General features: G+C 30.4%; 1 protein-coding gene across 4 annotated transcripts in view; it reads right to left on the bottom strand.

The window, feature by feature from the left end:
- LOC106461368 (catenin beta-like) overlaps positions 1-12,423 on the bottom strand; it is a 59,759-nt gene extending 47,336 nt beyond the window's left edge. For 2 of the 4 annotated variants that reach the window (XM_022388313.1, XM_013921186.2), the window contains exons 1-3: positions 12,308-12,423; positions 7,518-7,594; positions 6,808-6,880 (exon numbers count right to left, since the gene is read on the bottom strand). In XM_022388313.1, the coding sequence (XP_022244021.1) occupies positions 6,808-6,880; positions 7,518-7,529 (85 nt within the window). In that variant the 5' untranslated portion in view covers positions 7,530-7,594; positions 12,308-12,423. Of the gene's footprint in view, positions 1-6,807; positions 6,881-7,517; positions 7,595-10,059; positions 10,139-12,275 lie in introns of those variants that run through there. The other 2 variants (XM_022388314.1, XM_022388315.1) reach the window with 2 other exon arrangements.
- Between the last annotated feature and the right edge of the window lie 468 nt (positions 12,424-12,891).

Raw genomic sequence — 12,891 nt, 5'->3', positions numbered from 1 at the left:
GAAAACATTTTTATTCATCTGAAAACTGTCAAATTTCATTTGCATAATCTCTAAAACTTCCTAAATAAATTACAAAAGTTTTTTCATTAAAACGTTATATTTTATGTGTTATTTTCTCTTCCCTAACCCTATATGCATTTGGCCAATTTGACTGACCTCATAACAGCCATAGGAAAACATGAAATAAATCTAAGTTACCTTTTTTCTTCCTAGAATGACTACATGTTGTAACAGAAAATACAATTGTTTATCCTAAATAGCTTAAAGCTTGTAACAATATCCATCTGTTTATGCTTAAATTTTATTGTTTTATTGCCCTTTGAACTGTGTCTAACTAATAATCCTGCCACAAAAGTTGTAAATAATTTTGGCAAACATGTAGCTCATGTTACAGTATCAAATTACGTAATGCAAGAACTACTCACAAGCATACCTCATAAAGATTTTTTCCCTTTATCTTACATAATCTAGCCTTAAACAAACTAATAAACTCCTACTTTTTCACATTTTAGTTACTTTTATAATAAAAAATACACATGAAAAACAAGAATTATAGTACTTAACTGAGTCTTTTTTTTGCTGTCCAAGAATCTTAAGCTTACTTTTTTTAAATCAATGGTACTACTACACTAAATAATTATTTATTTAATTACATAATGTATCTAAGAACACAGAACAATAACATGTAAAAAAGCAGACAATGTCCTATAACTATCATCATTTTACTGGCTTTCTAACCACGCAATAAGAGCCATTAACAATTCAGCTAAGCTCATCAATGTGTTTTCCGTGATAATAAAGGTCGAAGTGGAAGTGAAAAAGATAATTCTCTGTACAGAAAACAATATAGTAAAATACATCTGATAGATCAAAACTTTGTCTTTCTATTGGTTATAAATAATATTGTATAAACATTAAAACGTACTACTGGCAATTTCTGAAAGGGAGGATATGACAGATGAGTGAGACAAGTGGGTCTAATTTTCTAGTTTATGTCTCCATAAAAATATGCCCCCCAGTGGTACAGCAACAAGTCTGCGAACTTACAACACAAGAAATCGGGTTTCAATATCCATGGTTGGCAGAACCCAGATACCACTTTGTGCTTAATATCAAACAAACTACCCATAAACAAATAAGACTGAAGGCTATAAAAATTATACCTTGTCTGAGTAATAACTGTATTATAATGAGTAAATTACATTAACTTCCATACTTCTCAGAGGACTGTAAATAAATTACAGAAGAGGAAATATCTAGAGAGCAAATGTCACAATTCCCATACTAGGGGAGAATGAGGATTTTTTAAAACATTTCTTTATAAAATTAAAAACTTAAAACTTATATAATATAAAAATTTGATTTATTAACTACATTTTGATGCCATGTTTATTTGCATACATTGATAATAAAGTTGTTTAATTAATATTTTGTATGTTACTCTCTAAAAAGTCGTGACATTCACACTTTGACCTGCTCGTGACGATAGGATTAAAGAGTTGCTTTCAAAACTTAATAAAACAATTTGATTATGAATGTATGTTAATAAACTTGACATTCTAATATACTTTATAATTCACAGTTTAATATTACCTAAAGCTTAATTTCTTAATTTCACAAATAAATATTCCAATACATTTTCAATCTTCATTTCTTTGTGTCATGTGATGCATCTCCCCTTTCAGTTCTCCTTTCCAGAGTTTTTTAACATAAGGTACTCAATGTCTTTAATAACACCTCCACAGAGTTATACAAGTAATAAAACAAAAATAATATTAATTGTTAAAGTTAGATGGGGACTAATGTCAATAATTTATGATTTCAGTTACTTAAGGAAAGTCTGAACTTTAGGCAGCAGTTCAAAATACTAAATAATAAGTTCTTGGTACTGTTTCTCTAAAATCATATCATATTTTTGATTTCCATCTGTAGCTCATAGCCTTTTACTTGCTGTTAACACTTGGTTGTTTGTAATTAAGCTGAAAGCTGCACAATGGGCTATCTCTACTCTGTATTGGTATAAGTCTGCAGAATTGGGGGGGGGGGGTAACACTTCTGATAACTTTACAAAATTTCATTACATATAGATATCTTCTTTGTAAAAAATCTTTATAAAAATGTCACTGTGAAGATGTGTTGTTAATTACTGATTAGATCCTTCAAACAAACAAAAATAGCTTGTTTTTTAAAATAAGTTGACAGAAAAGATACAAAAAATCTGGACAACAACCAAAAACCAAGAGTCACAATAAGAGGAAAAAATATATACACAAACAAAGACAGGGTTATTGCATTTGCACATTCACCCAACATTAATACAATACAGCATTCCTGTATTAAAAGACAAGACCAATTGAATCAGGCTTCTATATCACTTTCTGTAGTCAGCTCTTGTATCTTTTACACTGTAGTCAGGGTTTACTCTTGGAAGCCAGGTGCAAATGGCCTCTGCTCCACTAGTAGATGGGGGTAGGGGTCAGAGTATATTTGCAACTAAGTTTATTTGAAAGATATTTTTCAATGTCCCTAATCCAAAAATTTGTTATCTAATATTGAATATATAAGATAACAAACTTAGAAACCTGTGAACAGTGTTTGCTTATTTCTTTTCAAATTCTCTTGTAGGATAGGCCTCCCCTGCCTCTTCTGACAAGCAGCCACTGTACATGTTTTGCCACCTGAAGTTAGAAGAAACTGGAAGTCAAACATTTCTAGGTAACTGTCACTAGATAGAAATACTTGTGCATGGTATGCAACTTGCACCTTCCCATCAAACTGCATGCTACTTCTCATGCATGTGAAAAAAAAAAATTATAGTGTTCTCAACTGTATAGAAGCCTGTGATAGTTCTGTAACAGTTGCATGGTACTCCACCTTCTTTCAAAATATTACTCAGAATACCATGATCAAATGGTGGCAAGATGTTATTCTGCAGAAAGCCCTGTAAAAAATGCAGGACTCACTTTGCAACTATACCCAATGTTTGCCCAAGCCATGATTCAGCAACTTACATACTCAACAGCAGAAGGTCTTCCAGAACATTTATTTGCAGCAGTTAAGTGTCTCTCACTACAGTGTTGAATTATCTATGCACAACTCCTATTGTAATCTTAAGATTAGCACCAATAAAGTGCATGAAATGACCAGCTTCTGATCAAACTATTCTTCTACCACAGGAAAATGAGAAATATCTCAACTTCCACATATTTTCAACATCATTCTGGTTAGAAGGTTGACAAAGCTCTCTCTTCCAGCACTTTTTATATAGTATAGAGAGGCTATAATATGGAAACAAGGTACAAATGTAGTTTTGATGTTAGACTAAACTGTTATTATTGTAATGCGAGAAGTATAAAAATAAAATGGGTGACTTTTTAGCACTGATTGAAAAAAGATTTTGTTATAATTGGAATAACTGAAACCTGGCTAAAAGTAGACAATTTTGATTTCAGGAATTTCTTCGAAATACAAGGTTATAGGTTGTTTGAGAGAGATAGAGTACTAAAAATAGGGGGAGAAGGGGCTTTATATGTAAAATGTGAGTTACAGCTGTTCAAGTTGAGAATACCAAAACTAACAGCAATGAGGTTGAATCGGTTTTGGGTTTTTCTTAGCAGTTAAAAGAGAAGAAGGCTTTTAGTTGGAAACTAAGGAAACTGATGAAATTAATGAGTCATAAGTATGGGAGAATTTAATTTCAGGCATATAAGTTGGGAAATGTTAGAATCAAATCATGAGGGAGACAGATTTTTAGAAACTGTTCAAGATGGCTTTCTTCAACAATTGGTGAAGGAACCTACTAGGAACAATGCTATTTTAGATTTGTTGTTAATTTCTAATAAAGATGTGGTTGATAGGGTAGATATTGAGGAATATCTGGGTGCAACTGGTGATTGTTCATTTAGATTTGATGTTTTGCTGCATGTGGAAATAAGGAATAATGAGATTTTGGTTCCCAATTTCAAAACAAGCAAATTTTGAAGAGATGAGATAATTATATGGAGGTTATAAAGATTTCCCATGTGAAATTTCAAAATTTTCTGATGCATAAATGTATTTTTAATCTTAAAATCAAAATTACTTTGCATGTTGGATAGTCAACATTTCAAAAGAAAAAATGCATGAGCAATTCATTACTTAAAAAATCTTAAACTTAATGAAAAAATCTGATATTTTGCATACGAAAGCCTTGTAATATTTGCTGATAATCTGCAAAATTTTGTGAAGATATGCTTACTGTATTAAAAGTTATAGCATGAAAACTATAACAAGCACAAAATTGTTACGATGTCAATCCCTGAGACCAAGCCCATAGTGAGAGAGTTAAAATATATATAAAATTATCTAAAAATCACATGAACAAAATACACACACACATTACCCTCCTGCACTGTAGTACACCGAGACACCGTTTTTTAGATCTGATGTTATTACAAACTTAAAAAGTGGGGAAAAACAGTTTGAATATAATGCCTAACTGCCAAGTTTTCAATATAGCTTTATGTGTTTTTCCACCTGAAGTTAGAAGAAACTGGAAGTCAAACATTTCTAGATAACTGCCACTAGATAGAAATACTTGTGCATGGTATGCAACTGGCACCTTCCTATCAAACTGCATGCTACTCCTCATGCATGTGAAAAAAAAAATTATAGTGTTCTCAACTGTATAGAAGCTTTAAATTCTCAATTTCCTTATTTTTCCTTTTCAACAAAGCAACTGTCATATAACTTGAACAAAGCAAGTTTTTCACCCAAAGAAAAATTTTTAATTGCTCAGTCGTCTCCACAAAAATAGTATGTAAAAGAATATTTTTTTATTAAAACACAGATTATTTACCTTCTATAATGAGACAAAAACTTGGAGTCTTAAAAAAAGTGTAAAACGATGAAATAGTACTTTTTCCACACAACATACTTTAGTAAACAATTTTCATATTTACAATACAAACTACAAAAGAAAATGTACATATAGCACCTAAGATAATCAAATTTCAAAAGTACATTGTTTAATGCATTAACCCTTCCGAGACGAGTCACGGGTGAAAGGTCATGTCATCTCGTTTGTTGACTCACATTAAAAATTTTACTGAACTACTATTTCATGAATTTATATCAATAAGTTTGGTATCAAACTGTAGATTGTAATTCAAGTTTTAGTACTATACATTACTCAATTTCTTAATTTAAAAGTAAATATTAAAAACACAGATAAACGTCGATTTTTGTGTGTCATGTGGTATGTTGAATACAGCACTTGTTCAAATTAGGTGTTTGTGAAGTCAAAATACTAAATCTATAGTTTCAAACAAATTAGAAACTCAAATTACCAATATTGACAAGCTAAAATATAAAATAAGGTCTTATATTTTCTATTTGCTAAGATATTGCTCATGTAATAAATCAAACACAGTGGCACCCTGCCAACCTCTTTCCATTTTTGGAAACACTCTTTATATACACTTACTTCTATATATGACATGAATAACCAATCGGAAGCTCAGAATGTCCCCCTAGTGGCCTTCTTAGCCATTTTAACAGACTTTGTACTATTTCTTTCTTTTGAACCAATATTTCAACGAGGCAGAGTGTGTCTTTAGTCTGCTCGAAATTTCATATTTTTTTTAGCTAAAATTATATCTTAGTTACCAAGCTTGATAAATTATAGTGGAATTCTATGGTACTGATGTAGTAATTTATGATTTTTTAGTTACTCAAATGTATATACAAAACCTAAAAAAGTTATATTGTTTCATATCCTCCACATGCAAAATTTTTAAAGGCTTAGCAACCAAGTACAAAGGTCATAACTAGAAGAGCTAATTGTTTTCTTTACTTCTTTAGTTACTGTTCTATTTAGTGACTATTCTTTTAAGGCTAAGATTTCGTCAGGGGTTAGAGGGTTAGGTTCTCTCTTACTATTAAAATTATAAAACGTAGATAGCACAAGTAATAGAGAACCTAACCCTCTAAACCCTGACGAAATCTTAGCCTTAAAAGAAATAAAAACATCCATGTTACTGTTCTATGTTTTAAGAAAAATAAGTTTAAGAACTTATTTTAAAATGGTAATAATCTATATACATATATAATATATGCTAATTGAAATGTGACTGTGTTTTACAAAATACTACTCTACTAAAACACAGCCAAGACAAGTTACTTTGTGTATTGTTAGCCAAGCACGGCTGAAAGGTCAATATAACAAAAATAATAAATATATATATAAATGTATAATGTTATGACATTTAAGTTATTTAGTCTAAACATTTATGTTTTCGTGTTATAATCTGTGTTCATTCTAGAATGAAAGAGGCATAATATATATTTATTTCCTAATTTTTTTGGTGATTGTGAGATTGGTCAAATCTACTGAACCTGTACAGAGATTAAATACTCAAAATAACAGATAAAATATAAAGTTTTTTCTTAAGAAACGTTTGATAACTATCAGGACATTATAAAGATTTCGCAGGTGAAATTTGAAAATTTTCTGATGCATAAAAGTATTTTTAATCTTAAAATGAAAATTACTGTGCATGACAGATAGGCAACATGAGGAAAGAAAAAAAAGACATTGAGAAAAAATTTCTTTACAAATCTTAAGACTTAATAAAAAAAATTATATTTTGGGTATGAAAGTATTGTTTGCTGATAATCTGCCAAATTTCGTTAACATTCGCTTACTAATTTAAAAGTTATAGCATGAAAACTATAACAAGCACAAAATGGTTACAAGGTTGGTCCAAAGGACCGAGCCCATGCTGAAAGAGTTAATAACAAAATATTTTAATCCCAAGTAGTACTCACCTTCCATCTGGTCTTGTGTAAAACCACCCTGACTAGATTCAAAAACCACCTGATCTCTGTCCCTTTTGTCACCCTATACACATTAATATGGGATTTAATTGCAATAGGATAAGTTAAGTCTTAATCACACATTACATATTAGTACAATTTTGCTGTATACAGCTTCTAATACAGGAATAATTACACACAAAATCTAATAATGAGAAGACATCCAATTATTCAGTTCTGCGATAAAATGACGACTTTTCTTGGCTCTACTTAGACTTCCAACTTTTTAAAATTTACATTTTACAATAAAACATTTTTGATATGTGCAATAAAAACAGCAAGGTGACCTTCTGGGCTTACATTAATCTAAAAATTATACCTTATGACAGTTTCTATTCCTGATAGAAAAATTAAATCCACACAATGCAGTACAGTCATCAAATAATCAAGCTGAACTGTTTCATTTGCAATGGCGACCTAGTAATTTACACACATAAATTTTATATTAAACTATACCTATAGATTTGTTTTATTTCAACTTTTGCTTCTTCAAATTTTCCATCGAAAAGTATGACATTTTTTTAAACTATAACTACAAAAAGTAATTGATTGCAACTTACAAATATGTAATTTAAGAAATCTAAATTATAATGTACAGAAATGCGTGTAGGCACACCAAATATTGATAACATTCATTAAAATGCTTTATTATATATCCTTACCTGATGCCACATTTTTGGTTCTTGATGTAAAACAAGTCAGTATGTTTACTTGGTACCAAAAATATTCCTGGAACACACTGTAAACAACCAGGAAATCAATATTACATGTAAAACCTAATAGCTGATATTTTCCTTCCAATAAAAGAAAATATTTGCTTTATTGTCTATTTACAAAACAATCCTAGAAATTATAAACTCTTAGAATGAATTAACTTTACTTAGAAAGATATTTAGTTTACTGTACTTACACTTCATATTCAATAGTCTGTCCAATATCCTGACTACCCCAAACACTACTAGTTTAATACTTCTCCACTTAATAGTAAATTTACTTTCAACAAAATGAATATCACTTTGTATCTAAAACTTATCACACTTAAATCATTTTATAAACCTTTGTAACACCCTCTTTAATAATTAAAAACAAGTACAATCATAACATCCAAGCAACAGAAGAACTCATCCAAATTAAATAAAACTTTGTCACCTTACAAGAAATAATCAATATGATCATAGCACTGTTAAATCTTTAAAAGCATAGCATCAATAAATTTATACTATAATATCAATGCTCTAAATAATTTTACATAATGTTAATATGAAGGTAATAAAATTTGTCTCAATAATTTTAGGCCTATTAGACTTACATAAGTTTTAGGAAAAGGTTTGGAAAATCTGATAAAAGATGTTTTACAAAGCTATTTAACAAAGTTTAGTATTTTATTGAATGGTCAACATGGTTTCACTAACAAATCTTTCGACATTCTTTGAAATGATGAGAGTGAGGGTGTAGATTTGGGGTATCTGAAATTTCAGAAAGCATTTGACAAGGTGCCACATAAAAGGCTTGTAAAACAATTATCTCTATAGTTGGAAGGAAAAAGTTAGCTAAATGGATAGAAGAAAGAAAGCAGAGGGTTGTTATAAATGGAGTTCAGTCAAAGTGGATTAATGTCACAAGTGAAGTACCTCAGGGCTCAGTGTGAGGACCTGTTCTCTTTTTGATTGACACCAGTGACATAGATAAAGGAATGGTCAATAAATTACTTAAATTTACAGATGATATTAAGGTCTTGGGTGTTGCTAGCAGTGAAGAGGATGCTGGTATTTTACAAAAGGATTTAGATCATATAGTGAGTTTGGCAGATAAATAGCAGATGGGTTTTAATTATAATAAATTCAAGATAATGCATGTGGGTTATCATAATTAGAATTATAAGTATAATTTGGATGGGAACAACCTGAACAGTGTCATGAAAGAAAGTGATCTTGGTGTAATGACTGATCAGTCTCTTAAGCCATCCAAGCAGTGTGCTGTTGCTAGTGGTTGGGCAAATAGGATTTTAGTTTGTATCTACAGAAATATCAAACACAAGTCTAAAGAGGTTATAATTTCATTGTATAGGTAACTGGCTAGGCCACATTTGGAGTATTGTGTTCAGTCTTGGGCTCCTTACCTTAGGAAAGACATTGAATTGTTGGAAAGGGTTCAGAGGAGAGCTACTAGAATGGTGTGTTGGATTGAGGGGTTGTTATATCAGGAGAGGTTAAGATCTCTGAAATTATTTTCTCTTAAAAAAAAAAAAGAAGAGTCAGAGGGGATATGATTGAGGTGTTCAAGATTGTAAAGGGAATTGATAGTGTTGATGCATCATCTTTTTTCATACTTAACAGTTAGAATAGTAGGGAACACAAATATAAATTTTGGCAAGGTAGGAGTCACCTTCAGTTAAGAATGGGTTGCCTTTGGATGTTGTGGATGCAGTAAATTTAAGTGAGTTTAAGAGAAAGCTTGATAATTATATGAATGCTAAGCACTGACTTTTAAATTTATTTATTTAATAGTTTTAGTTTAGTTTAGAGAATAGGACAGCCAAGATGGACCAATAGATCCCTTGTTGTCCCTAAACATTATGTTATGTTATAACAAGTCTAAGCCTTTTAAGTATGGTCAATCATCTATAAGATCTTTAACTGAAAAGTGTTGCAAATAAATATATGTCTGTAACAACTTACACAGTCAAGTGTGATGAAGAAAAACCACTGTGATAAGGAATAGAAAATTAAAGAATGGAATGTCTTTAGTCATAAGGTTGGCAGTGTTAGTAAACTCTTAAGAAATGAATTAAACAAACAAGCATAAAAATTGTAATAAAAATCATAAACTGCAGATGTTTTTATTTCCATATTCCTCTTAATTTATCCATTTTGAATTCAAAATCAGAAGCATATAAAAATAGCATTTCTGATCTATCTTTTGTTCCCAGTTTTTGGCATATAAACTGTAACTTTTGAGTATTATACTACATATACAAATAATGTTTCTGACTATTTTTTGCCTTTCACTGTCCAGTTCAACTAACAAGTTCTGGTATTGAATAAAAGGACTCTTTCTCAGTGACTTGTGGGAAACAAAAGATAGACCTCAGAAATTACTTTATTAATGAATTAAACAAAAATATACAAAGAAACAACATTGATAATATCAACTCACACGAAATAATAACAACAACAAAATTCTATGCTAACTTTTCTTAATTACCCTTCAGCTTTTAAGAGCTGGCTATCTTTTGTTTGTTCCCTTTATAAGCTCCTTCCCTTTCAAGTCTGGCCTTTGGACAGATCTTATTTTCAAGGTCACCTTCAAATGTTATGGTGGATTAAAGTGGATAGAACTAGATCAGATACACTAGTGGTCATATATTCATATTGTCTGGGCTACTGTTCTGTAGACATCTAGCTAGAACTTGCCACCTTATAAATAACTTTGTACATGTTTCTATAATTTACAGTAAGTTAAAACATTAAATTTAAATAATTCAGTATGTATTTTAGTTACTTACAGTAATAGCTAGATTAATATATAACATTAAATTTCTAAAATAGTAATAAATACATTAGTCAAATGTGATACGTATGATACATGAAGCTTTACACATGACAGCTTGGTAATATCACAAAGCAAGCCCAACCTCTAAGCTGCATGCATACATGGCCATGCAGCAATCTGACAGGTACCATACATCAAAAACAACAGGCTGCTCAGATATTAGTCAGTTGGTAATAGTTTTGAGTGGAAGACACCATGGCCAAATGTAAGGCAAGAGTACAGATACCAACTGTCACTCAAAAAAAAAAAGTCCTGGACAGAAAAGTAATGTTCATAGGAGATTGTACTCTGTCCCACAAAAAGAAAAATTTTAAGAAACATTAGTTAAGAGCCAAAAGCAAAATTAGCAGCAAGGGTACCCAAATGACGACATACGGCAGAATGGTCATAGAATATTTCTATAGCTTGCCTGTTAATCATAATTAACATTATTTATAATTTATTGTAATTATTATTGTAAACTTTTAGCAACTGTTCTAGAAGTTATTATACAATCAATATAAAAATGACTCGTTTAATATTTTAGTTAGATAGGAAGGAGATGAAGTAGTTTTCTTAAGACAAATAAAAATATAGTTGAACTAAACAATAGAAGGAAAAATACATAAATGATAAAACCATAACTTAGAAAAAAAAATTTACATTTACTTCAGGACAAGTAAAAAAAAAACACTGAAAATTTGGAGTTTTTGAAAAAAGAAAGGAGGAGGTCCTTTTTCTTTAAATGACTTCTAAAGAAAGTTTGCACCCCCTTTTTTCATGGTTGTTACTTGTTTTCAAAATGTCCATGTCGAACAGACGTCTTCTTTGTTTCATTTTTTCATCAAAACAATACAGAATTTATGACAAATAAAGAAAAAGGGCAAAATGAATCAACTGTGTTCATCTCATTTCTTATTTAGGAGTCTTCTTTGTTTCTTTGTGATTGAAAAATAATTCCAAAAAAGGAAAGAAATCACACAAGAAAGAGGGGGAGGTGGCTGCAAAAAAAAAAGCAGGTGGGGATACTAAACATGTATTTGTTTTTACTTGGCCTTACATCTTTTAAAAGTAAATCAAAGAATCCAATCATAACTTTCATTTTTCTTCTTAAAAATATGTATATAATAATTGTAATACAGAATAACATAAACTATTTAGAATACCACTACCAGTTAAAATGTGTTAGGGTTTATTGTAGCATAAGAATTAATATTCACAAGTCTCTTACAGTTACAGCTCAGAACTTGCATTTACATCAAGATCAATCATCTACATTCAAAAAAAAAAAACATTGTGGTAATAAAAAGTGTTCCACACTCTTATTTAATTAAATGGAAAGAAAATCCGTTATTTCTCCGATGCAGCATAAATTCTAACAGCCTATGATAATTAATAATAATACAGAGAACCGTAACATTCAAAGTCAGTATGTTACCCGTCACTGTAGTGTATACTGATGTTGACAATAATAGTATTACTATTATTATTAATACTGATAGTAATAAGTTCCGAGTGTCCCTGTTGTGACACAACACTAGTTTAAACTGTTAACCTTTTGTTAAATGCTCCACCGTATGAAACTATATCTTAGGCTGATTTTTCTTGTTAAGACTTTTAAAATCCAATCTAAAATACTGTCTTCTTCTGTTCATTCTTAAGCCTAACCCGAACCTTCCTCTCCAAACTTCGATGTCCATACTCAGAATCATAGGCCTAAAGTAAACAGTATTTTAAAAGCTTAAACAGTAAACTAAAGTCAAACAACTTTATTCCTTAAAAGTTTACGTATTGCTATTAACTCAGCTTTAATAAATCCTATTGCGTCAGTATAATTAATTAAAAGACATAATTCATCAAAATACAATTATTCTGCCAAAGTTTATTACCGATTTGACAATTTACAAAGTGCCTTTCTCACCTATGGAGTTGAGCCTACTTCGCTTATATCATCCTCCCACAACAATCTAATAAAAACAAATCCTTCACTATAATTTTGTTTACATGACAACTTCAAGAGCCCTAATATGGTCCCTGAAACGGAGAGCTTTTGTTTGTTTCTTTGTTTTTCATCAGTTATTGAACTACTTATAGAATTTAAATAAAATAAATATTAGATATGTTATATAATAACCATGAATGTCGCAAAGATTTTCTTATGAGGTTCGTTACAGTTCATGATACATCTTTGTTATAGATCTGTGTTCTTACAAAGAATAACTGCACTTGTTATTACAAAAACTGAAAGAATGGACAAGTTATTTTGAAGTAGATAACCATGCAAGTTTTTTAAATAAACTGGATACTTTATAATTTTATTGAAATATATATATATGTACGTCACAATTGGATTTTTGTAAATTACTTATAATAACTATTTTGCAATTATTATTGTTACGTATCTGCTTGTTTGTTAATTTCCGGTAGAAATTATTTCCGAGAAACTTCAGCGATACAAGTCCTTTCTTGGTTAAACCAGTTTATTCTTCCTCGATACACACTTTT

The sequence above is a fragment of the Limulus polyphemus genome, unplaced genomic scaffold (genome assembly GCF_000517525.1).
Source record: "Limulus polyphemus unplaced genomic scaffold, Limulus_polyphemus-2.1.2 Scaffold945, whole genome shotgun sequence".
Lineage (NCBI taxonomy): Eukaryota > Metazoa > Arthropoda > Merostomata > Xiphosura > Limulidae > Limulus > Limulus polyphemus.
Note: the sequence above shows the minus strand (reverse complement) of the source record. Positions and strands in the feature narration are given on the sequence as shown.